The sequence below is a fragment of the Lissotriton vulgaris genome, chromosome 4_2 (assembly GCF_964263255.1).
Source record: "Lissotriton vulgaris chromosome 4_2, aLisVul1.2, whole genome shotgun sequence".
Classification (NCBI taxonomy): Eukaryota; Metazoa; Chordata; class Amphibia; order Caudata; family Salamandridae; genus Lissotriton; species Lissotriton vulgaris.
Window position 1 is genome coordinate 16,646,840 of NC_141692.1, and position 27,610 is coordinate 16,674,449.

Consider the following 27,610-nt stretch of genomic DNA (forward strand, 5'->3'; position numbering starts at 1 on the left):
AAAGAAAAATGCATTTACCTTTATTGACTGATTCATTATTCATGAATCAGGGATATTAGGGGTTAGGCACGATTGAGGCAGAGAGGGCTTCTTATTATGTGAATTGAGCAAAATATTAGTGGTGGGTGAAATTTTTAATTCCACCTGTGGAGATGGAGGAGTTTAGTGATCCTGCATTACTCATGTAATATTACTAATACATTCTGTCAATCCACCAGCAGAATTAATCAGATCGGTAATTGGTATTAAAACAAGGCAGGGAAAGGGAGCTGTCCCTCTTGGTTAAAAACCACTGCAGATTAAACTTTAATCTGCAGTGATTTAAGCATAGAGGGACTGCGCCCCCTCTTACAGCCCTGCTTAAACCAGTTCAGTGCAGTACATAAACCTTGGTGATCCCAACCCCTGACAAATAAAATGTAATCTGTCACTAGAGTATTTCATAAACTTCTATCTTCAGAATGTATTCACTCTCTGGAAGAGAGTACCCCCTCTCTCTTGGGTCCAGTGGATGAAGGAGCCTTCACATTGAACAGCTGGGTTCAAAATGCCTGCAATTAACTAGCTCCGATTTCCTCATGCACCCCTTCAGAAATAAACCATAAATCCCCTACTTTAAATATAATCTCAGGATCCTGAAGAAACTTTGTAAAACTCTAGAGAGGCAATGGCAAAAAATGACATGGCTGATGCCAAAGTCATCCATCTATAAAACAGCTCTAAAAATAATATGTGGAGGTTAGGAAAGCAAAAAGCATACTTTGAGGAGACGATAGAGGAGGCAGGTAATAAAAACATGGAATTCTTCAAAGTCATCCAAAACGTCATTTCCCCTGAGGTCTACATTAGATTGCATCAACCCACTATAGAACAGGGCAACCAGTTGGCCTCCTGTTTTCAAGATATGATCACAACTATTCAAGCCAGCCTAGTGTCAGGTATCCTGTTAGAGGGGACAATTTGCTCCAGCTTAATCCCTCCCACTTTGGCCTCACTTTTACATTTTCAGCCTATCCCTTTGGAGGAATCATTATCAGCCTTATGTGCCCTAAAATCAGGATTGGCAGCTGGCCACTGCCCCCCAGTCTATCAGCGATAGGTGCAGCCGCCATTAATCTACTGGCCAATAGGGATTAATGCATCATTTTCCTCAGCATTAATTCCGGTATCATGGAAGCAGGCTAAAGGTTTGCCCCTGTTAAAAAAGCCGGCAGCGGACCTCACGGAGCGGTCTAGCTATAGACTAGTTTCCATAGTGCCAGCTGTGTCCAAGGTCCTGGTTAAAGCTGTTAATCAACAGATGTCTTCGAATCTTTTAACTAAGGTAATGAGACAGAATTAATTGAGGTCACTGAACATATTAGAGATACCTTGGATGTGGGGGAAGGCCATCCTGATTATGTTAGATTGGTCAGCGATCTTCTATATGGTCCCTCATTCTATGCCCCTAGCATGACTCTAAATCATCGAGATCGATGGATTGGCTTTGGATTGGCAAGCTGCATTTCTGAAGGACAGAGGGCAGGAAGTGTGGCTTTCCCCATATGCTTCTGGAGTATTTGAGTTGACAGTGGACGTGCCATAGGAATCAGCTGTGAGCCTAAAATTGTTTAATACTTACCTTACCACTTTAGCACAGTTGACACAGGCCTTAGGGGCTAGGATGATGCTGACAACACCCATCTGTTGTTTACACGTGGGAAGGGAGAGGAGATTCCAGGTGAGTCCATAACAATCTGCCTTTCTTCTGTCTTTCACTGGATGACCTCAAATCAATTAAAATGCAACACAGATAAGACCAAAATGTGATTCTACGGCCTCAATACTCCAGATTTGCAGACTTTGTGGTCTAAAGATGCCCCACCCCTAGATCTTCAGGAGGAATAGTCAAGATCTTGGGCATTTCATTTGGCAATACTTTATCTTTTCAGCCACATATTATGTTGTGATCGAAACATGCTTTGGGCTTCTGCAGACATTGACAACATGTGTACACTTTCTGTACTTGTCTAAAAAAGTGGTCATCCATCACAGCTGGACTATGTCAATGCCCTGTATCTAGGATGATTATCTGCTTAACAAACTTCAAGTGGCCCAAAATATTGGAGCCCACATTTTACTTAGCCTGCCTCAAGAACACACTTGTCTCCACATTCTTTCCACTGGCTTCTGATGAAGAAAATAATTCTATTAAAAATATTAGTCTTAGTCCTTAGAGCGCTGCACCATTCTGGTGCAAGTGTTCTTGGGGCTAGAATAAATTTCTACGCCCACACCAGAAAATTGCGATCTGCCTATTGCCTCCTGGCAAGCATCCCTAAGATTCAATTTGTGAGAATGGGTGGAAGGACCTTCTCCTATCTTGGACCATTGGTTTAGAATAAACTCCCATTGGAGCTATGCTCTATAACTGGCACTGCCTTGTTAAAAAAAGATGAAGACGTTAATAATGTATGAATGAGATAATGCACAAAAGGCAATGAACATCTACAACAAATCTGGCAGGAATTAAAACACATAGGCGGACGTAGTGGGATGAGGTATTTAGAGTACCCAGTAATGAGATGAGGTATTTTCTAGGCTGTGTAAATACCTCTTATGATTCTTATTCTTATTATTAAACAGCATTTGTTCAGGGCCTAGCTACCCTAAGGCAACCCAGCACTAGCAGCAAGACAGAGATGAGCTAAGTACTTTAAATAGAAGTGTTGTGGAACAGCCATGTCTTCAGGAGATTTCCAAAAGGGAGGTGGTGGGACTCTGACCGAGATGTACAGGAAGAGTATTCCAGAGTCTGGCTATGTTGTATGTGAAAGACTGTCCTCCACATCTCTCCAACTTTGGGGTTTATGGCCAAATTTAAATTAGCCAAGCGTAGACATTTCATGGGGTGATAGAAGTTGATGAGAGACTTATTGAGATTGGAAACCAATGTAAGGTCTTCAATCCTGGCTTAGCCGACTGAGTTTTGGATGTACTAAGTAGTAGCCGAGAGGTACAGTTCTGAATAACTTGAAGTTGCCTTATCTTTTAGTTAGGAGATGTCAAATAAAGGGAGTTCCAGTAGACCAATCGAGAGAGTACTAAGGCCCGGACAGTGATTCTTCTTGCTATCATGGGAAGGAGGGGTACGATTTTCCGCAGGAGTATGAGAATACCATAGCAGGCCCCTGCCAGCATCACAGCTTGGTGGTCAAATTTAAAAGATTTGTCCAGCCAAACACCTAGGCTTTCAATTTTAGTATTGGGAGTAGGATTGGCCCTGGCTATGTGGGAAATCATGTGGATGCAGTATTTACCACTACAAAATCTTCATGTTTTGCTTATTCTCTTGGAATTTTCTCTGATAAATTTCAGCTTCATTGACCATTCAAAATGTGTCAGAGGAAAACTGTCAGAGATGAGGTCATTATCCTATGCAGCCAATTCCGTCCCTGGGTCCATACCCTAGGATGACAATGAATGTTGCCCATAATTATGGTTCTTGCACACATTTTTATTGTGGCTTCGTTACAATTTGGTATGAAAAAAATTCACATTACATCATATCATGAGATTTTTTTAGTATATCTCTAAGTGCATCCGTTTACAAGGCAGTCACAAATGAAAATTTTAGCCACATTAAGTTTTTTCCTGTGTACAGAGCTCAGGTATCCTGTTCCCCACCTCTTCTGTGACAGTATAAAAGACATGCCCAGGGCATGAGACGTACAAAAGACACAGGAAGGTGATCAGGCACAAAGACTCCATCACCCTACTCCTTACTCTCCTAGCACCATGAGGACCATACTTGCAGTTGTCGTCATGCTCCAGGCACTGATCACTGGGGGTAAGATGGCCATAACCTTCTGTATTATTGAAGTGTGTCAACGCGCAAAGGTGCATATTGAAATGAAGAAGGTAGTGCTCAGGACAGGGCTTTCCTCTCTCCAGAAAACTGCTGTCAAGTGAAATGGTTCAAGCTAAATCTTACTACTATCACATTATTTCCATTTCCTCTTCCCCCCTGTATTTCCCTGTATTTGTCTTCTTTAGCTCAGTTTTAAATACTCTTTAATTGCAATGGATGTCTCCAAACTTAAATGTTTATGTTCTCTAGGCTCACCCTTGATGCACTCTGGAGTAGGTTATGACTCAACCTTGTCTCAATGACTTGTAGTCCTCAAAGGATGTCCCACTTTACAGAGGTTCTGCCCGGTTACACCTTGCTGAGACTTTGAGTTGCAGTAACTGTACCCGGGGACTATTCCTGTATCTCTATGTGACATTAGAGTCTAGTGACCTCATAGAACTGAGCACTGTTAATGAATGTAAATCATCATTAACACAATTTGGATTGTGTTTTCATTTACGATCCTAAACATTGCAATAGGTGCAATGGAAGAATGATCACAATCCCTTTCTGGGAACCAGTTGCCATGGTGACCATTAGATGATCACTAACACAGTTTTGCATGAAAGTTGACTGTAAGATGGAGGATGGCTGCTGCCAGCAGAGACACAACAGATCCTGAAGTTTCACAACAACTTATTCCTGCATCATGCTCTTTTACAGTGCACTCTTAGAAGCAGAGTAAACATGCTGTACTTAGGAAGGACAGTATGCTCAGCGTAAATTGTTGGGTATTTTAACTTTTAGAATGGACCTAAAGTGATTAGTAAATGGTCAAAACAAGTGAGATGCTGCATTTCCACACTGCTGTCTTGGAATAAACAACCAGTTTGTCTTTATTTCATTTTTGTATACCTTCCATTAGCTTTTCATTTTAAAACAGTGAGCCTGATTTATTAAGACATTAAACATAGTAGCTGCATTTGTGTAGATTTCTAATGTACACAAATTGACAAACGTTTCCAACAATACTGGTATGAACATGTGACATTCATATGATTCAGAGAAATCAGTTTTTACATTCCAATTTGACATCAGAAGCTATACATGCTTATGTATGTTCATGAGAAAAAACATTATCTACTATCCACTGGTGAACTAGTTCTCATCTGGTGACCACAGCTTCTTCAGGAGCTTTTATTATCTAGCAACTAGCCAAGGGATAGGATCACTATCCCCTCAGGGTCAAGACACAGGTGCAAACAACTGTTTCCACAGTCCTCTGTCAGGCGTATATGAATCAGTAACGTCTCCATCTGTCCCAGGTAGTTCTATGCTAGGGTGGGTCACATTTTAAGCGGTATAACCAGTCAGCCATTGCTGATAACGTTGAATGGAAAAGAATTACAATTGTCAGGCTTTTCCACACCGAATCTGCATCAGTTTGACTCAGTGTGTTTCTGGTAAAATACATCCTTTTGTCTCAATTAGCCCAGTAGTGAGTTGGTGAAATTGTGTTCCTGAGTTTGGCTCTTCAAATAACAAAGCTACTCTCTACGATGGCCCAGTTACTCTCATGAAGTTTGAAACATAATTTGTTCCAATACCCAGAATTATACATCCTTGGACTCTTTGACCACGCTCCCTGCCTTCAAGCGGCGTGGTCCGTGCCCGCCTGACCTGCCCTGTCGTCATTGCTGTTTAGAACTGTATTTAGTGTTGCCTGTTTCCCTGTTATTTGTTTTTGCCTTCTGTATTGCTTGTTTTTTTAGGCCCCTTCGTCCTCCCTCCCCGCTCCCCGCTTCCCGCCACCGCCGCTAACCCCGTCCCTTTTGGCCTTCTGTACCCTCCCCGCTCCCGCCTCCCAGCTGCTCCGCCCCCCGCGCACTTCGCCATATATGGCGACCGTGCGACGCAGGTGAGTGTGACCTAGTTCTAGGACACCCCCGCGCCGCATGGCCACCAGCTGCTGCGTATGTCTTCCCCGCCTTCTGCCTCGCTGCCCAAGCTGCCGCCGCGTGACCACGCCCCCTGCCTTCAAGCGGCGTGGTCCGTGCCCGCCTGACCTGCCCCCGTCGTCATTGCTGTTTAGAACTGTATTTAGTGTTGCCTGTTTCCCTGTAATTTGTTTTTGCCTTCTGTATTGCTTGTTTTTTTGGCCCCTTCGTCCTCCCTCCCCGCTCCCCGCTTCCCGCCACCGCCGCTAACCCCGCCCCTTTTTGCCTTCTGTACCCTCCCCGCTCCCGCCTCGTAGCTGCTCCGCCCCCCCGCGCACTTCGCCATATATGGCGACCGTGCGAACGCGCAGCGGTCACGCGCAGCGGTCCCGTGCAGCGGGCGCGCCGATTGTGCGCCGAAGGCGCGCCAAAGGTAAGCCCGTCTACGCCCATCCGCGCCTGGACCGCGCCCAGTGCCAGGACCCCTGGCCCACGAGGACCCCGGCCGACCCGCCTGACGTACACCGCCGCCACCCTCAACGCACTCAACACCGGCCGAATCCCAGGATGCTACCGAGCCACCCCACGACGCTCCCACGGACCCTTCAGCTGCCACGCCTGCAAGTTCACCTGCATCCGGACCTGCCCGGCACCAGCACCTGCCAAGCCGAACACCAGCAGCAACATCCTCAAGTGCATCCTGCTCAACACCTGCTCCGTCCACAGACACGCCATCGAACTCTGGAACCTCCTAGACACCACAGCCCCTGACGTTGCCTTCCTCACGGAGACCTGGATGAATGCCTCTTCAGCGCCCGACATCGCTATCGCCATCCCAGAGGGCTACAAGATCACCCGGAGGGACTGCACCGCAAACCAGATGGGAGGAGGCATCGCCATCATCCACAGGAACACCATCCGTATCACGACTAGCACCGACAACACCCTAACCACCGCCGAACACCTGTATTTCCAGATCCACACCGACCCGAAGACCACCCTCAGAGGCACCCTGATCTACCGACCCCCGGGACCACGCACTCAATTCAGCGAGGACATCGCCGACTTCGTCAGCCCGCATGCCCTCCCCTCCGCTGACTACATCCTCCTGGGAGACCTCAACTTCCACCTGGAGAACAACAACGACAGCAACACCAGCACCCTGCTCGACAACCTCGCCAACCTTGAACTCAAGCAACTGGTGAGCACCCCCACCCACCTCGCCGGACACACACTCGACGCCGTCTTCTCATCCAGCAAAGAAATCGCCTTCAGCCACGCCACAGAACTCCACTGGACGGACCACAGCTGTGTCCACTTCACCTTCAGAAGAACGACGATCCACCACCACCAGCAACAGGCTGCCCGTAGAAGCTGGAACAAGATCACAGTCGACCAGCTCGCCGCTTCCCTGAGCCAGCACCCTCCTGCCAGCTCAGCGAACCCCAGCCAGGCCGCCGACAACCTCACGAAGTGGATCAGCAACTGCGCGGACGAACTCGCCCCTCTGAGGACCCCGCCCAGCAGACCCGGCAGCAAGAAAGCCCCATGGTTCACCGACGAACTCAAGAGCTCCAAGAAGAACTGCCGAGCCCTCGAGAAAGTCTGGAGAAAGGAACCTACACCGGACAACATGACCACACTCAAACTCGCCACCCGGAAGCACCACCAACTGATCCGCGCCGCCAAGAAAACTGCATTCAAGGACCGGCTGGACAACAACGCACACAACTGCAAGGAACTCTTCAACATCGTGAAAGAGCTCTCCAACCCCAATGCCGGAAACAACGACATCACCCCTTCGCAAGACCTCTGCAACTCCCTCGCCTCCTACTTCCACAACAAGATCGCGGACATACACAACAGCTTCAGCACTCAACCGACGCACGCCACGACCACAGCAACGCCGCCCACCACCACCCTCAGAGCCTGGACTCCGATCAGCACCGAAGACACCGTCCGCATGATGAACTCCGTCCACTCCGGATCTCCGACCGACCCCTGCCCCCACCACGTCTTCTACAAGGCCGACGCTGTCATCGCACCCCACCTGCGGGACATTATCAATACCTCCTTCGACACCGCCACCTTCCCCGAGAGCTGGAAGCACGCCGAACTCAGCTCTCTACTCAAGAAACCTACAGCAGACCCCACCGAACTCAAGAATTACCGCCCCATCTCGCTACTTCAGTTTCCAGCCAAAGTCATCGAGAAGACCGTCAACAAACAGCTGGCCGCCTTCCTCGAGACAAACGGATCCCTCGACCCCTCACAGTCCGGCTTCCGAGCCAACCACAGCACCGAGACCGCCCTCATCGCCGCCACCGACGACATCCGAGCCCTGATGGACAACGGAGAAACAGTGGCCCTCATCCTCCTAGACCTCTCCGCGGCCTTTGAAACTGTCTGCCACCGCACCCTAGTGCAGCGCCTCAGCAACGTCGGAATCCAGGAGAAGGCACTGGAATGGATCGTCTCCTTCCTCGACGGAAGAACACAGAGAGTCCGCCTACCACCGTACAAGTCAGAGGCCACCGAAGTCATCTGCGGCGTCCCTCAAGGATCCTCGCTGAGCCCTACCCTCTTCAACGTCTACATGAGCCCCCTCGCGGCCATCGCACGCCAACACAACCTCAACATAATCTCCTACGCCGACGACACCCAGCTGATTCTCTCCCTGACCAACGACCCCGCCACCGCCAGAGCCAACCTGCACGAAGGGATGAAGGATGTAGCCGAGTGGATGACGACCAGCCGCCTGAAACTGAACTCAGACAAGACGGAGGTCCTCATCCTGGGCTCCTCGCCCACAGCCTGGGACGACTCCTGGTGGCCCCCCGCCCTGGGCACCGCAACCAAACCGACAAACCACGCACGCAACCTGGGCTTCATCCTGGACTCTTCCCTCTCCATGACCAGACAAGTCAACGCCGTCTCCTCGTCGTGCTTCAACATCCTGCGCATGCTACGGAAGATCTTCTGGTGGATCCCCACGGAGACCAGGAAGACCGTCACCCAGGCCCTCGTCACCAGCCGACTGGACTACGGCAACGCCCTCTACGCCGGAACCACTGCCAAGCTCCAGAAGAGACTCCAGCGGATCCAGAACACCTCAGCCAGACTCATCCTCGACATCCCACGAAACAGCCACATCTCCAGACACCTGAGAGACCTGCATTGGCTCCCCGTCAACAAAAGAATCACCTTCCGTCTCCTCACCCACGCACACAAAGCCCTACACGATCAAGGCCCGAGCTACCTCAACAACCGAATCAACTTCTATGCTCCCAAACGCCACCTCCGATCAGCCAGCCACGCCCTCGCCGCCGTCCCACGCACCCGGAGAGCGACAACAGGAGGAAGGTCCTTCTCCTACCTGGCCGCCAAGACCTGGAACTCCCTCCCGGCCGACCTGCGCCTGACCCAAGACCACCTCTCCTTCAGGAAGAAGCTCAAGACCTGGCTGTTCGAGCAGTAACGGCACCCCCCCTAAGCGCCTTGAGACCCTACGGGTAAGTAGTGCGCTCTATAAATGTCTTTGATTGATTGATTGATTGATTCTTTTTATGCTTGTTGGCTATTGAGCTGATGCCTAGGTTGGTATCTTGTGCTCTATCTTTTTTGCATATTCAGGGCCTTATGTATGAAAAGTGTTCCATCGCTGGGGGAAACAGAAGATGCAACACTTTTCAGTGCGTCCTCCTTGCGACACCATGGATGAGCCAAATTTACTGTACGGTGATCCATGTGGCAACGATTGACAGATGCGTCAGGAATCCTGACATATCTGTTGACTCAAAACCCACGTAATGCTGGAGTTGTGCCATAAGCTTGACGGAACTCCAGCAAAACATGGGGGAGGCCTATCTGTATTTCACTGCATCACCCCTACGCCTGCTGTGAGGCAGACATAAGGTTTTGACGCAGTGGCGTCCTAGAAGTGGTGCAGTGAAATGTCACTTCTACGAGGCTTTCTTGAGTTTGAACGCCCACCATGCATAGATTATTCCTGACACAGGTATAATGTATCCAAAGGTTTACAAAGTGATACATCTGCACTTTGTAAATAGGGTGCAACATGGCACATTATTAACAATGCCACTGTATCAAAAAAAGTTATGCAACAGCGCTGCAAAAGTGTTGCAAGGGACTCATGATTAAGCCCTTTACGTTGTTCATGTGCTTTAACTAACTTTTACGAATTTTAATAAGGAATGTTTTTATTGGGCTCTTTGTTAGTTTTATCTGTGTGACTCTTTTATGGATCGTTTTGAACCAAATAAAGATTTATTGATTGATTGCAAAATGTATAAGGCTTGTGTCCAAACTCACCTTCAAAGAGTATGTGAAAACTATTCAAAGCCAAACATACTCACAATTTTTGCCATCCAAGGCAACTTTTTTTGTTAAACCAGACCAGCAAATTCACTTTTATGGGACATGTTACCAAAATGTAAAAATTAAAAGCCTAAATCAGGATTTTATTTTGAAAACAGTTTTGGCATCCCTTCTCCAGAAAGCATATATCTCTAACAGCAAGTTACAGTTTAGGTGTCACATGTTTTACCATCACACCAACAGTTTACTTAGAAAAGTAGGATGATAAACTAGATTTGGTTCATTGCTGATTAGGTACAGACTGTACAACTGTTGATTGATGAGTAGGTCTGACCCACAGAAGAGGTCTGAAGTTCTGTCGTGATCCTATGTCTTACAGGACAGGACGGCTACCAGGTGCTTCAGTGGGCTGCAGGGTGGGGGCTGCTTTCACTGCTGTAAGGGCAGGTTTACTAGCTGGTGTTCTGTGGGCCATGTACCCTCTTGCAACGCTTTTAAATAAACATTGCAACAACAAATAGATTTAAAGTGTGTTTTTCTCTTGTTTATTTAGAATGAAACGCCCAGTAGCGAGTCCAGGCGTGGCCTCTTCCAAAGCTGAGAGGCCTTTCATTTCAGCATGGAAACATGGGTTATTGAAAGTGCAGCAAGGGGTGAACTGTTATTCTATCAAATGCACATTCATAGCATATTCTTCTGTTCTGTAAATTTGTCATGAGGTTATGATAATCCAGAATATGCAAAAAGACAATCACTAATTGTTTAGTTAAGAAATCATTCTAAGCTATCATAAACACTTTATAATTATAGTATTTCATTTTGTTTATTCAGTTGCTTTTCAGGTTTCTTTCTGTTTATTTTGGTAGAACGTTTGAGGTTCTTAAACACATGCAGCCCAATGTACAAAAGTGGTTGGGGGGTAGATCATATCAAAGGGCGGGCAGAAATTCTATCCACCAGCAGAGTTTTGCCTTCTCTGCGATACACTTGTGATTCAGAGTGGAGTTGTGGCACAGTTTTTTTCACATGCATTTCGCCAATTTAAAATGTTCTAGTGCAAGCTAGACTTGTGTCCCCTAGCGTGATTTCTGAGGCTAAAACACCACCTGGTTGGGAGTCTCTGTAGGTCGCAACCGTTGGTGTTGAGAAAGCTGCCTCTTGAGTAGGAAATCTACTTGAACAGCAGAAAGAAACAGCGCCATCTGGTGCACAGCATGGTGCCATTCATGCTAATTTTAAAGTGCTGAACAAGCTCTGGTGCTAAAAATCAGTGCAAGCAGTGCAACGTGCCAAATTCTGCCAACTCGCGGAACTCAGAGGAATCTTGCAGAGTTTATGTGTCTCTGCCCAATTCCAGAATGGAACTCTGCGTGCTCCACACGCCATTAATCATATCTTAGTAGATATGGCCCTCTTCTGCTCTGTCCCTTGGACCAAAGCAGCACATCAACTTTGGTTGCTGCTCTTTGTTGAGTCAAATGTTAGTAATTCTATCCCTAGTCTTTACCTGTCTCTAAGTTTGTCTGTCTTTGTCTCTGTGTATTTGTATCTCTTGCTATCTGCCTCTGCCTACTCATTTCTCTGTATCTGCCTGACACTTTCTTTATGTTGTATTCTTCATTCTGCCTCAGTTTTTGCTTGTCTCTAGTCTTCGTCTCTTCCTCATGTGCCATTTGGGGTTTACGCTCCATCTCTTTTCTTCGCCCCGAAGAATGGTACTCTCTGCTACATTCAATTTCCATCCTCTCACCGCTAGTTACTGGTGCATTTGTTTTGTATTTATTTTCGCAATATACTGTGCACCAGAACTTTCTTATCTTCTCCTTATCCTCACAAAATTTCAACCCAAAGGGTGAATGTCCCCTACTCCATGCACCCAGACACATTTTTACACCTGTATTGTTTGTTTTTTAAATAAAAAACAATGTGCTATACAGAACTTTCTATTTATTTTTATTTATTAATTTATTTAAGTTTATATAACAGCACGCAGCTACCCCAAATGTTTTCCCGGCGCCGACAGAGAACAACAGAGGAAGGATGGGACTATTGGCCGAAAAGCCACGTTATAAGGGATCTGCGGAAAGACAGAAGGTCAAAGTCTAGGCGTTGGGTTAGTGGAAGTGCATTCCACAAGGTAAGGCCAAGGTGAGAGAAATAACGCCCTCCCATACGAGACAGTTTCACTCTTGGGACTTGGAATTTCTCTTGAGTAGAGGATCTGAGAGTGCCGTAGGGGACATAGGGAACAGACAGCTGTTTTACATAGTCGGGGGCCTTAGCAAGCTTAATACATGTACGTGAGGGCCTTGAACTTGATTCAATTCTCCACTGAAAGCCAGTGGATATCGAACAATAACCTGGACGTTGAAACAGTTTTGGGAACTCAACAGAGTAATCTCGCAGCAGAGTTTTGTACTCGCTGCAGTTTACGTGTTATTTCTTTGGTGACACCCAGATAAAGGATATTCCCGTAGTCCAGCCTGGAAGTCAACAGCGCCTGAACCATGGTACGCTGGGTATGAAATGGAAGCATCCACACAATCTTCCTTAACCATTTCAAAATGGTAAAACAGGTAGCAGCAACCTTGGTGGCTTGCTGCCACATGGAAAGAGAGTCATCTATAATAAAGCCAAGATTGCGTACCTGAGTGGCAGGCTGAGGTAGTGTACCCATTTCTGGAGGCCAATGTTGGGGGCCCCATAGACGGCGATCCTTGCCAAGGATCAAAACCTCAGTTTTGTCGCCATTGAGTTTCAAAAAGTTGGCGTTCATACAAACCATAACTTTACTGAGGCCGGAACTAAGTGCCGAGGGCTCAGACTGTTTGTCGGCTGACAGAGAGAATAGGATCAGGGTGTCATCAGCGTATGAAAAAAACGACAACCCTGATTCCCCTACTAGAGCTGCCAGTGGTCTGATATAAATATTGAACAGCAGAGGGCTGAAAATTGAGCCCTGGGGGACTCCGAAGGGCAAGGCATGCGATTTGGATTTGGAGGTAGATGAAAAGACCTGCAGGGTGCGGTCCGAGAGGAACGAGCTCAGCCAGCTCAAGGCAGTCCCCGTGACACCCGAGCATTGGAGAGCCTTCATGAGTATGGTATGAGAGACTGTATCAAAGGCCGCACTCAGGTCAAGTAGCACTAAGGCCATGGTCTTTCCCTCATCGATGTTATGACGGAGTGCTTCTGTAACTCCTAGCAGAGTAGACTCAGTAGAATAACCGGTCCTGAAGCCGGATTGGGTAGGGTGGAGCCGCCCATTAGTCTCAATAAATTTGGATAAGTGTCCATTATTGTGTCTCTCAAGAATCTTAGAGAGAGCAGGTAAAAGGGAAATAGGGCGAAAATTGGAAAGAAGGGCAGGATCAGCGTTAGTTTTTTTTAACAATGGGACCACCATTGCGTGCTTCCAACTTAAAGGAACGGTGGACGTCTTTAAAGAAGTCTTAAGCAATTGAAGAACGTGAGAGAGAGAAGGTGGGTCAATTTGTTGCAAAACTGAAATGGGCAGTGTGTCACAGGGGGATCCTGATTTAATATGACCAAGATGGTGTGTGAGTGTATTAATATCCAAGAGGGGCCAAGTTTCAAGGGTGGGCACATTTGTCGGATCCATGCAATTTTCAGAAAATATATCAGGGCGGTCAGCAGATACTGGGAGAGGAAGCAAATGAGCAGGGTTAGAGTTAGCCAGTGAAGAATAAATAGTCTCCACTTTGTTTACAAAAAATTGCACGAGATCTTTGCAATGTATAGAATTAAGTTTGGGAGATGGTTGTGTGGCGGTTGAGCCGGATAAGTCCTTGACCATATTGAACAAGGTTTTAGGGCAGTTTTTTGCCTGTAGAATAGATGCAGAAACATAGTTAGCTTGTGGCGCCCATCAAAGGGAGTGATAGGCCCATTTGCTAGTATTGTAGAGCAGTTTTGCTTCCGCTGTATAGTTCTTGCGCCACCGACGCTCCAAATTTTTACATTTAGTTTTCTCTTTCTTTAGCTCATCGGAGAACCAAGGGGCGGGGGGCGGTGGTTGTTAAACTTTCTAACAGAGATGGGGAGACAGATGTCAAGGGCTGATAGAATCCATCCTAGATATGCAACTAGATAAGAGACAACATTATTATTGAAGGTGGGAGGGTTTAAGGATAACAGTGAGTTAAACTTAGTCATGTCAAGCTTTGTCCAATTCCTGGAAGGTGTAACAGAAATGTTGCAGTTGGTAAGTGCAAGGCGGGGGATTTAAAAAATGAAACCTACCAGGAAGTGATCCGTCCAACAAAGAGGGACGGACATACTACAATGTAATGAAGATAAGTTGGAAAAAAGGGATCAAGAAGATGACCTGCGTTATGTGTGGCCCACTATTTAAAAGAAGAATATTCATAGCAGCCAAATCGGAGACCAAAGTGCTGGCAATATTACAGCTGGTGTCCTCAAGAAGAAGGTTTAGGTCTCAAAGGATAGTGAAATTAGCTGCTTGAAGCAGCAGAGGGGAAACAAAATCAGGAAACTTTGTTACCCATGAGCCTGCCGGCCCTGGGGGACGGTACACTAGTATACCAGAAAAGGTGAAGTGCGGAGTCAGCGTAAGTTTGAAAACAGCAGCTTCACAATCTGGAGACAGGAGTGCATCGAATTAGCAGCAAAATGTGTTTTTAAAGATAGTAGCGATCCTGCCTCCCACCCTGACTACTCTGTCCTTCCTCACAATGGCATAGTTAGTGGGAAGGGCTCTGGCCAAGTCAGGCCCAGAACAGTTGGTAAGCCATGTCTCCGTTAGGAATATGCATCCAGTTGTAGGTCCATTAGAAGGTCAAACTTGTCTGCCTGATGTTTGGGGAGAGAACACAGGTAACGCCGTGCAATCTCCAGCGGCAACACAAGTTAAGGTGAACTTCAAAATACCCAGCAAATCAGCTCTCCCTTAAACTCACCCCTGTTTCAATTAAATGCATGTACAGTCTTGCATCAGTAAAGCATAACACAGAGTGGGCTAAAAGTATAAAAATTAATTATTTAAAAAGAAATAGAAGCAATCAGAGAGAAAGATGACTTGTAGCACTCAATTGTTCAATGTGATTTCCAGCGCGCTAGCCACAAAGTCTCCCTTTAAAGGGCCCGCCTTGGGAAGGGAACGCAAAGACTAGAGCGGCCGCGAATGGCACAACCCGGAAGTGGGTAGTAATCGAGTGCCGGGTTCCCCTGTGACCTCCCTCCACTCAAACATTTCGCTCCTGACTGCGGTGGACCCGGGGGGGGGGGGGCACAGGTAACGCTGTGCAATCTCCAGCGGCAACAAAAGGTAAGGTGAACTTCAAAAGCCCCAGCAAATCAGCTCTCCCTTAAACTCTCCCCCGTTTCAATTAAAGTCATGTACTGTCTTGCATCAGTAAAGCATAACACAGAGTGGGCTAAAAGTATAAAACATATTTAAAAAGAAATAGCAGCAATCAGAGAGAAAGATGATTCGCAGCGCTCAATTGTTCAATGTGAATTTCTCTTTCCTGCAGATTGCCTATTATGCGAGCAGTGCTTCGCTATCCACACCAGCAGCTGCTCGGGTATCATCACACAGTGCCCTCCTGATCTCAATCACTGCGTCGTAGGCCTAGAGAACACCACAGTGGGTGAGTGCAACGTTTCACGTATTTGTAACACGGGACCCCATTGGAAGCATTGTGGCCATTGATGAAGGTGCCTGAAAGCTTCCTGTTTGACCTACAGAATGCCCCACACTTGTGTCCACAGGGAACCAAATTCTGTTTGGCTAATATGTGCTGGCTGGTCTAAATTCCACAGAGCTCTTTCTTGCCTGATTTCAAACTCATAATTTTCGAACAATCTATGGAAGAAAACAAGCTCAGGAAGGGCAGAATTGTGGAAATGGATATAAAAGGACATGACGTAAATCTCAGTGGCAGAATGCCATGGAGTTAGCAGCATTGTGAGTGGAGGGAAGTGTGACACCTGATTCATAAAATGTTCAGAAAAATGTATTGTCTAATTAAAATTGTCATGTGATGAATAACATAGACCTATGTTTTTAAAAAAGATATAACACATGAACTCTTGCTCTAACACTTTAAAGATGAGCAAGTAGTGGCTATACCTTTTTCACCACTGATAAATCACCAGACTCCTTCAAGATGACCATGTATGTGCTGCAGCATATGCTCAGATCTGTTTTATGTTACATCAAAGTATGCATTTTTTTTCAACAGGGAGTGATATTGTTCTAACTGCGTTCAAGGACTGTCTGGATCCTTCTCAGAAAGCAGCCTGTGGCAGAGAGTTCTTCATCAAAACCTCAGTGTCCTTTCAATGGTCAAGCAGAGTGTGCTGTGACTCTGATTTTTGCAATAGCGGGGATGTGCCGGGTATGTACAGTTCGTGACTCTGAAAACTGTAACACAGGGATGGACATGGTACATGCAATCTGTGACTCCCACATCAGTAATGCAGGAGATGCGTAGGGTATGTGCAGTCTGCGACTCCAATATCAGTAACAGAAGGGATGTTCAGGGTACGTGCCATCTGTGACCTCCACCTTTGTAACAGTGGGTGTGTGCAGGGTAGGTGCAACCTGTGACTCTGGTATCGGTATCACAGGAGATGTGCAAGGTACATGTAGTCTGTGACTCTGAAATATGTAGCAGTGAGAATGTGCATTGTAGGCACAGTAACAGAGGTATATGTAAGGTACAAACAGTCTGGGACTCTGATATCTATAACAGATGAGATGTGTATGGACCGTAAAGATTTTGACTCTGTAAACTGTTGTAGCAGGGATTTCTGCTCCTATATAGAACTGTGCATAGAAACTTGGCACCTCAGTGAATTAGAATGTGCCAAAACTCACCTCAGTATCCAAAATCCCCTACCAGACTAGCTATCAGTGTCTCTATGGTTCTTATCGACCACCAATGATTAGACAACCCAGAACATGGACTTAGAACACCTCAGGTAACGTGGAACACATGAACACTCTTTCGTTATACTAACATATCAATCCAGAACGAGGAGTCAATGAGGACATGTGCGAGTTTGAAATGTTTATTTCTAATGCAGTGTTCTCAAATGCTGTATCTTAGGTAATATAAGCAAACATATTATAAAGAACAAGGTTAACAGCATGGTTACTATTCCATAAAATACAAAGGGTAAAGCATGTTAAAATGCTAAAGGAAAAAAGGTTTAAATAGAACCTCAGTTTACCCTCCCTAGCTAGTATATTATATTATATCTACAGAAGGTCTCTTTGGGATTAAAAGGGTGGGCCCATACCTTTGGGTTCTGCAGAAACAGATCACATCATCTCCTGCACCAACTCTCTTCATAAGGATATTCATCAAGTGTGTGTCTCCTGCTTTGCGCAGTGCATTATTAATCACGCTTAAAACCAAAGTTGGCCTCAGCTGCATCCATATTATGTCTACTCTGTGCGCTGATCAATCCAAACAATAAGCGTTTTGTTGAAACAACCTTGAAGGCCTCTGCACTCACTGTACAGACATACCTTAACACGAAAAGCTGATATTATAAGCAAACATGTTATTCTCGTGTAAAGCAAAATGCCTAACAAGGCGAAAAGCTGTAATAACAAAAATGTGTCATGTGCAGAGGCAGCAAAAAAGGAAAAATGGCGTTTACATTTCTAACTAGCAAATGCTAACTTAACACAGTGCAAAGATGAAACCAATACACAAGACACCCTCCCTTTTATCCGAGCACTGATAGGACAAGTATGAAGGGACAAATTTAGGAACGCAGAGTTCAAGTTCGATAGTTCAAACACAAGTCTCTATTTGGCACTTAAAAAATCTAAGAGAAAAAAAATATAATAGTTGTGAACAAACTCAGTATAGGAGATTGATAAAGTCAATAGGCAAGCCTTACAAAAAATTCTGAGAGTCCAAAAAAAATCCAACGAGATGTTTAGGTCAAAAAAACGAAACTGCAAACATAGTTCATCCTAATAATGAATATTCAAAGTATGCAGCAACAGCCTCCAACAGGAAGTCACTGTTATCATCCAAAAATAGATCAGCCACCCGATTTAACAAAGGGAAAGAACATACATGCTCTTCGATTACGGGAGCCTCTTGCACCATCAGAGGACAACTCGGTGGGATCTCGAGGAAACTGCGAGCCAAGAAATCTTGCGCCGCAGCGAACACATTCCAACGACCCAGTATACCATTCATCGCTGCAAAGGCCATAATCCCTCCATCAGAACAAAGCAATTCATGAGTAACTAAGGGACTCATAAGTTGATTATAATCCGCATCGGGAGACACCGTATTGCAGAGACACAAATTCCGGGCACATTCGAAGTCGCAACTCAGGCAATGGAAAACAGGCTGAACGCATGTAAAGTAGGAAAATCGAAATGATAATCCATAAGCTGCACTCAGTGTAGCAAGAGGCAGCGCACCATAGTACTCAAGCATCCGGCGCGAAGGAGCCCTAGCCGAGACAGCCCGTCTTGTAACACAGGATGTGCATCCATTTTGAAATAGACAGAACAGTAATAGCACGCCAGCAGCAAGAGCCAGTAGCAAGGGAAATCCACCAAACAGGCTATAGAAAATAGAATGGAAGAAAGCTGGAATGACTCCGAAAATCTTTTGGAAGGAAGTCACTAAGCCACTGCTTACAACTTTAAAAAAAGTGAGCCAGCCCCGAAGTGGAGGACGCATTGAAGATAGTGTGAATTAACTCACTGAAGTGCAAGGGCAAATCAGTATTTAATAAGGTATGCACTTCTGTGCGGGTGTTAGCCACGTGAAGGACAAATGTTTCACGAGCAGATGTGAGGGCAACTTCTTTTTGCGACAATAGAGCTCTTATGCGACTCATCTTATTGAACTCTGCTTTCAAGGTCGGAATCTTAGGCCGGATGGAAACATCAAGTTTCCCATGCGGGGTGGATACATTACATTCTTGCAACAAACTACAGGTTCACTGACTGTAACAACATAAGCAATCCCTTTTATTAACCCACAACAATCCTCATTGTTTAAAAAGTAAATAACTCCTGTTTGCCAGCCACGTGAATGTGGGAACAATTGCAGCACTTCTGTGCCAGAACAACCAGCCTTCGGGATCCAAACTGGATATGTTAGAGGAGTAATTCAAAAATATAGTTTGTAACTCTCTCATGGAAAATTTAGCAATATTACCCCAACCGGAATATTCCTCTAAATCAGGAAACGAAGGAGCATTTAATTTTTTAGGAGTAGCCAATCCAAAGCATGTTGTCTGTGAAATAGTAGAATTCAAAAACAACATATGCTTCGGGATGAGGCATGCACAGTGCAAAGCCTCAGTGCCTTGCACTTGCCAGCTTTTAGAACCCCAAACTGATTTAAGGTCAATTGTATCCTTCCACAACTCGTAGCCCCCAACAGCCAACTCGTCTAGAAAGGACTTCGAATACAATAATTTAGTATTGGTAAGTCTAACTTTGGATATGGATTTATCACCCATTTTAAAATAAAAGGCATTTGGATTAGATTGATTAAAATCTGTACAGTAAGAGAACAATTTCAAAAAGGTAGCAGAACTGCCTTGTATAGGAGCTGGACAGTGTTCCCACTGGGTGTAATTTACAGTGAGCCTCCTGGCATTAGCTTTATGCAGGTAGTGATTGCCAAAATGTTGATAACAATACAAATCACCGTAATTAGCAGACTCCAAGTACAAATCTTCAGCATCAAAGGCAGCATAATATTTCAAATCGGAAAACAATGATTCAACGGCCTGAACATCCCAATCATCAGAACGTATATTTTGTTTAACTACATCCCCCATGGACACTCTAAGCACATTAGGGACATTTATAACCTCAGTGGGCCCATGAATTTGAAATCTAACAGCATCCCATACAATCTCATCTAAGACTGGCCAAGCAGTGATTTTAACAAAAGCCAAGTCTCTCTGCACTCTGTGTGATGAGGAATGGTGAGCCAAAGTTCCATTGATATGTCGAATGCTAGTTCTCTCCTCGACATAGTGTCCATTGACGAGACAGAAAAAATAAAACACAAAACCAATTGTCATTAAAAGGTAAATCGAAAAAAGAACCATCCAAATATAAGTCCAAGGGGGAATCAAAAAATGCTTTTTAAATAGTATTGCCAAAACAGAAATCTTCGAGGGCTTTTTAGATGTGTGGTAAACAGTGTCAAATGAAAATCTGGATTCTGTAGCCAAGCAAGTTTGCAAATCAGGCATCGATAAGTCAGTAGGATAATTCCCAAAAGTCCTGCGCACTCAAAGTCACAGCACACAATGTGTAAGTCAATTTTCTGAAGAAACCATTCAACGTTGTAGTAAATTCTGGAGTATGTGTTCTCCCTTTTAATTGGTCATCAGGTACAGGTTACACACAGCCAGCCGACACGTGTTTCATTGTAGAAAAAACTGTGTTCTACAACTCCTCAGGGCTTATTTGCTGTATCCAAAGTCAGAGTGGCCCAATTCCGGTGATAATTCCAACCCGGAAAGGTAAACAAGTTATTGGTGAGTCAAAGGAACTACAGTCCGTGTAATGGCCTGTATGAATGCTCATAGAGAATAAAAGAGACGAATCCTGCTCCACAGTATTATCGCCTTGCTTTACCATATTCAAGGTGTAAGAATTTAGCCGCTATTTATCGCTACAGGATTACCCGTCAATACTGGCGTCTCTTTTATTCTCTATGACCATTCATACAGGCCATTACACGGACTGTAATTCCTTTGGTACATACAGTTTGTGACTCTGAAAACTGTAACACAGGGTATGTGCAGGCTACATGCAGTGCGACATCGGTAAGATAGGAGAAGTGTAGGGTATGGGCATTCTTTGACTCCCACATTTGTAACAGAGGGGATGTGCAGGGTTACGTCCAGTCTGTGACTCTGACATCTGTAACAGGAGGGATGTGCAGGGAACAAACAGTCTGTGACACCATCTGTAACAGAGGGCAAGTGGAGGATGATTATACTTTGCCCCCCTGACTTCTACAGCAGAGGGAGTAGTAGAATAGGTTCAGTAACAGAGGGAAGTGCAGGGTAAGTACAATCTGTAAAGGTGATTGAGGATGTGTTGAGGATGCAGGATAGGGGAGCAGTGGGGCTTGTGTGAGTTTGGTCGGGAGTTTAGTGTTTGCTGTGTGTGTTGCATGTGGTGCATGCAGAGGAAGTCAAAGGGTACAAGAGATACAGGAGAAAGACCCTATGGTGTTGTCTGGTGAGCCTTGGCCATAACTCAGGGACGAGCAGCTGGGTTGAGGTGCGTTGGATTTCCCGATGACCTCTAGAGGGCCTCTTGAGACAAGTGCCATGACAAGGACCTTGGGATGCCTCACAGAAGGGAATCTTGAGACAATTGCCTGAACAAGGACCTTGGAATGCCTACTGGCAGGGATGCTTGAGGCAAATTCCCAAACAAAGTCTTTGGTATGCCTTACGGCAGAGACACTTGTGACAAGTGCCCGGACAAGGTCCTAGGGATGCATACCGCTTGGACTCTTGAGAGAAGTATCTGGACTAAGTCCTTGGGATTCCTCATGGCTAGGACTATTGAGACAAATGCCTGAACAAGGTCCTTGGGATGTGTTTCGGCAGGGACTCTTGAGAGAGGTGCCCAGACAATGCCCTTGGGATGCCTTACAGCTGGTACAGTTGAAAAAAGTGCCCGGACAAGGTCTTTGGGATGCCTCACAACTGGGACTCTTGAGACAAGTGCCCAGATATGGTCCTTGGGATGCCTTTCTGTCAGAGCTCACAGTAGGTTTCCTCCTTCTGTTCTTACTCACCAAAGAGCCTAACACAAGTCCTGTATAAGTCCTACATCCGTAGCCCCCACACAAGTTATCCACTCATTATCCCCAGTAATTCATCTTGCCCCTCCAGAGAGGTTTAATGGAGACCCGCACAAAGCACAATTCTTTTTTAACAAAATGCTCTCTGCATTTTATGTGCCGCCCAACGATTTTCCCCAATGCTCAATCCCAGGTATCTTTCATCCTCTCCTATTTAAATGGGGATGCCTCTTTCTGGTCTATGCCACTTGTTACCAAGGATGATCCAATTTTGTACAATCTTGACAACATCAAGAAATAATTTCACTGAATTTTTGATAGGAGAAAGGCATCACAGGCTTCGGGCAACGAGCTGTTGGAGCTAAAACAAGGAATTTTAGATCTTGTGTCATACTTGGCCAATCTAACAAACTGGTGGTTGAGATCAACTGGCCTGAATAAAAAAGAGCAGCTGTATTTTATAGAGGATTGCGGGAGGAACTGAAAGACATTTTGCCTCAAATTCCAAATTATCCTACTGACATCTCGGAATTAGTGGCCTTAACCCTAGAGATTGATTATCGACAAAGCGAGCGGAAAGGAGTTCCCCATTTTGATCAGGAAAAAATCAAGTCCACAGGGGCTCTGGAGAGATCCAGAAGCCATGCAGCTCAGTGTTGCTAGAGGTCCACTCTCGGAAGAGGAGAAAGACAGGAGAAGACAGAATAAGTTCTGCATGTATTGCGGTGGAAGTGGATATTTTGTCGAGAATTGTATAAAGAGATCTAAATTGCCCGCGAAGGAGAAGGAAAACTAGTTGCACCACCAGAGTTGGACTGATGGATGTGAATTAAGGAACAACTCCACAGAATCATCAGTTGGCAAAAACTCTACAATTCTCCTCACCCCATTTGGTTATGACTGTGACATTAAGATTCAGGGATATAGTTTTGGCAGGAATTATGGTTATGGTAAATTCTGGAGCATCAAGAAATTACTGCGATCATAAATTTGCTAGCCAAATTGGACTACAGGCAATCAAAAAGGAGAACATTGAGAAGGTCAGAGAGGTGGATGGTACCGATTTAACTACAGGGCCCAAAACTAGTCATACCGAATTGGTGCACATGATTACAGTCAAAGGACATTGAGAAAACTTGCAATTCAACTTAATAGATGCCCCCCAATTCCAATTGATTCTAGGTTTGCCGTGGTTAACATAGCACAACTCACAAATTGATTGCGGAGCTCAAACTATTTAACTAAATTTTGGAGTATTGCACGAGAAATTGTTTTGATTGCTCAGCAAATCTCTCTCAACCTAGTGCAGTCGCCCAGTAATGTGAACATGGAGGATTGGTGTGTGTTATACAAACTACTATTGTACCAGAAGAGTATCAAGACCTTGCAGATGTTTTTGATGAGGTGAAGGCTTAGATGCTACCGCCTCATAGACTCTACGATTGTAAAACCAACCTTGAACCTGGGGCTAACTTGCCATGTAGCAGGGTCTACAACTTGACGGAGAAGGAGAACATTGACTTAAAGGATTACCTTGCCAAAAATTTTGAGAATGGGTTTATCAGACCATCTCAGTCACATGTCTCCCCCCCTTTTTGTACCAAAGAAAGGGGGTATTCTCAGGACTTGTATTGACCTTAGGGCAATTAACAGGATAACAATTAAGAACCGTTACCCATTGCCTCTTATTTCCGTACTGATTGATCAAGTGAAGGAAGTGAAGGTTTACAACCATCTAGATCTATGAGGAGCATATCATTTGATCAGGCTCCGGGAAGGCAGCGAGTGGAAGACGGCATTCAGGACTAAATATGGCCTTTACGAGTATCTGGTCATGTGTCAGGACCGCTGGTCACCCAACACGTGTACATAAACAAGAAGAATCCTACCACTTATTGGGAAGAGAGGTGAAGAAAGAAAGGGGGACACTCAGTGTTGTGTAAAATACCCCTCACACACCAACAGGCCCCTTGGTGTCATGCTTCATCATCGGGGTCTTCGCACCCTGCTAAGGGGATGCGGCACGCTACGACCTACGACTACGCGGGAGCGTTGACAGTTCAGTCTATGTGTGGTGTGTGTTGAGTGCAAGTGAAAGGAATAGGATGTGAGTGGGAAGTGTAGTGAGAAAAATTAAAAAGGACCTGGCCAGTGGGTAAAAAGAAAAAACTTTATTCTGTACCTCTGGCTGGTACTATTAAAAAAAGTGCTAGATGGCGAGGTTTTGTGTCTTAGTAAGGGACAGAACCTCTGGTGTGCGTCGACATGTTTCGGTACAAAAAGTACCTTCTTCAGGACGGGGCACAACTCCCAACCCTACTCACGTTTCTCTACAGAACAAGATTATTGTTCTAACTTTCCTAAAAAAGTGATTATATTTACTGAAGACAAATACAATGTGCCTACAGCGGTTTTACTTGAACATGTAGTTACATGTCCTGAAAAAAGAAAAAAGAGCGTTAGGTTTGGTTACCATATAGGCTGGCTCATACAGGTGCAGTCACCTGGAGCCCCAAAACGGTTGTTTTAACCTGTAAAGGAAAAAGAGACACACAGAACACATAACACACAAACTCACACACACTTATGACAGACTTAGGGTTCAGTGTTTTCAAACATACTTATTGTATAAGCTGGTTAAAGCCTCATGGGCAATTTCAGAACATCAGGGTGGGTAGGTAGGTGGATCCACAATCTATAGGAATAGAAGGGTGGAATCAATGTTGTTATCTCTACTCACTTTTTGGACTCTGTAATGTGCCCACGGAGTTTAGACTCCGTTTCAGTGAATACTCACGAAATCCGCCTTAGTCGGCCTCTTTCCTCCACCCTGTGTTGCTCCGTCGTAAATGATGTATGGCTGAGCTTGATGGTATTTATAGGCGGATGCAGCGCGTTCTCATTGGTTAATTAGTGGAAAGGCTCATGACCACACCAGGGTGATATCCCTGTTGACGCCCCTTCCATGCATGTGATTTGTCACATGTACCATGCATATCATTATCATTCGTTAATTACCGGGTTTTAACCTGTCCAAATATGGACTTTCCGCTTGTTAGCCATTCACACTCCGTTATTTTTGCTCGCGTTGGAGGGAGCCCGTGTGATGCAGCCTCCGTTCTATTCCTCGCGCATGTGCGTTGTCGGGTCTTCGAAAAGTACCTTTGCGCATGCGCGCAGGCGAGACTTCGGCGTTCCAATGCGCATGCGCATTGGTCTAGTGTGGTGTTGCGCATGCGTGTTTGCTATTTCGCCCGGTTAAATCATTCTTATTATTGTGGGTAGTGCACTTTGAAAAAGTAACCAGATGGAGTTTGATCATGTGGATCTGCTCTTGTTGATTTCATCACGGAGGTCGTACCATACAGTTTCTAGTGATAATTTGGTATAGTTGACCATGCCTTCTTATGTCATTCTTACAGGTGGTGGTACCCAATGTTGGGGATAGCACCGCTATTTTGCCCGTTTATTCACTCACTGTTATTCTCCATATTGCGTTGTGGAAGGGACCAAATGGGTCACTGGAGTTTTTGGTTCATCTCCTTTTGACATAGCCACGGAGGTACCGTTTGTAGTGATATTATGGTGTGATTTGATCATACCATCATGATTCATTTATTCAAATGTTGGTACCAAATGCCGGGCTAGTTCCTATGCCAACTAATTGTTATCCCTTATTTATATCTGGGGGTCTTTTAGGAGACTTGGCTCCATGGTATGTCATCATTAAGTCCGGTGACATGGGTTGCCAGGCGGAACACCCAACGTTGTTCCTTTTGGAACAGACCTGTCTCGGAGGGTAGTCGTTCTATTACGGTCCAGCGGAGGTCGTTGACGCAGTGCTGGTGTGACAGAAAATGTGTTGCCATCTTAGTTGTTGTCTTCTTACAGCGTATATTACTTTTGTGTTCCCCTATCCTTATCTTGACGGGGCGGGTGGTCATGCCTACATATTCTAGTCCGCATGGGCAGGTGACTAGGTAAATCACATTCTTTGTGTTGCAGTTAGTAAAGTGGCGTTGCTCCCATGTTGTGCCATTTCTGAAGTTTAGGTTTTTACTTTTTTGAGTTTGGTGGCAACAACTGCAATCCCCGCAAGGGAAGTGACCTTGTACAGCAGTTACATTGGGTCTTTCCATCTGGTTTGTCCGTGGTCTGGTATGGACCACAATGTCCTTTATGTTTCTGCCCCTTCGGTGCGCATGCATCGGTTTCTCAAATGATAGACCTCCACAGTTCAATATGCCCCAGTGTTTATCAATGACTTTTGACACCTGATTTGATATGGTGGAATAGGTTGTTACACAGATCGGCCTCTTGTTCGCTTCTTTTTCATGAGGATTATCTTCTATGAGTGCCTCCCTATGATTGTTTTTAGCGCGCTTCATCGCTTTGTCGATTGTTCTTGTGGGGTATTTTCTTTGTACAAGTTTGGTTTTGAGATCTTTCGCTTGTCGGTTGAATTCACTCAACTCTGTACAGTTTCTCCGGAGTCTCAGGAATTGCCCATAGGGTAGATTCTCCCTTAGGTGTCTTGGGTGGAAACTGTCGTAACGTAACAGACAGTTTCTGGAGGTCGGTTTGAAATGTGTGGTGCTTTTTAACCTTCCATCCTCACTGTAGACATTCAAGTCGAGAAAAACCATTGATGTATTTGAGAAGGTGCTTGTGAATTTTAGATAATCATTCTGGGTATTCAACCAGGTTACAAAATTCATTGCACTGTTGACATCGCCGTTCCAGATGATGAAAATGTCATCGATGTATCGTTTCCAGGTGACAATCTGGGGGCGGTAGGGGTTACTTTCATGGAGGATCTTGTGTTCCTCTAAGTGATAGACGTAAAGTCCGGCTAGGCTCGGAGCAAAAGTACTACCCATGCTCGTTCCATGGGTTTGTAGGTAAAGTACCTCCTTGTACTGGAAAAAATTGTCTTTGAGGGCCATGGTGATGCACTCTAGGACCAGACTTCTCGGTGTTTGGTATTTCCAAGTGTTGCTGAAGAGTACTTCTTCGATGATCTCTAATGTCTCTTCATGGGGCAGGCTTGTGTATAAGCTTTCCACGTCTAAGCTTATCATTAGTTGCGCGGTTGGATCAAAGGTGGTATTTTCCAGCAGTTGTAATACCGATTTGGTGTCCTTCAGGTACGTATCTGTAGCCTGTACCATCGGTCTTAAAAAGGCATCTGAGAATTTCGATAGGGGTTCCAGGATGGATCCAATGCCGGAGACTATTGGTCTTCCAGGTGGGTTGTCAATGTTCTTGTGTATTTTGGGAATACAATAAAAATACGGTATCCTAGGGGTCGGTTGTTGTAGGAATTCAGCTTCCTTTTTGCTGATCCAGTCGTGGGCAAGTCCTTCCTCCACCATTCCCCCAATCCGTGTTCTTAGTCGTTCTGTTGGATCACTCTCCAATCTTTTGTAGTTCCGTTCGTCGGATAGTAGACGTTGGCATTCTCCGTCATATTTCTCAAGGGATTGCAGTACTATTGCTCCCCCCTTGTCAGCTGGTTTGATGACTAATTCGCTGTTAGCCGTTAATTCCCGGAGTGCTTGTTGTTCTTCTCCACTGGTATTGTGGAAGACATTCCTCCCTAGTGAGTTCAGTTTGTTGACCTCCGTTATCACTGCCTTCTCAAAGGTTAGAATCTCCATGGGGATACCTGAGTCAGGAGGGGTAAA

The 27,610-nt window shown here is 45.4% G+C and overlaps 1 protein-coding gene across 1 annotated transcript in view; it reads left to right on the forward strand.

The window, feature by feature from the left end:
• Positions 1-3,750: 3,750 nt before the first annotated feature.
• LOC147718147 (phospholipase A2 inhibitor and Ly6/PLAUR domain-containing protein-like) overlaps positions 3,751-27,610 on the forward strand; it is a 38,388-nt gene continuing 14,528 nt past the window's right edge. The window contains exons 1-3 of the mRNA XM_086919222.1: positions 3,751-3,829; positions 15,624-15,740; positions 16,335-16,490. Of these exons, the coding sequence (XP_086775348.1) occupies positions 3,778-3,829; positions 15,624-15,740; positions 16,335-16,490 (325 nt within the window). The 5' untranslated portion in view covers positions 3,751-3,777. The remainder of the gene's footprint in view (positions 3,830-15,623; positions 15,741-16,334; positions 16,491-27,610) is intronic.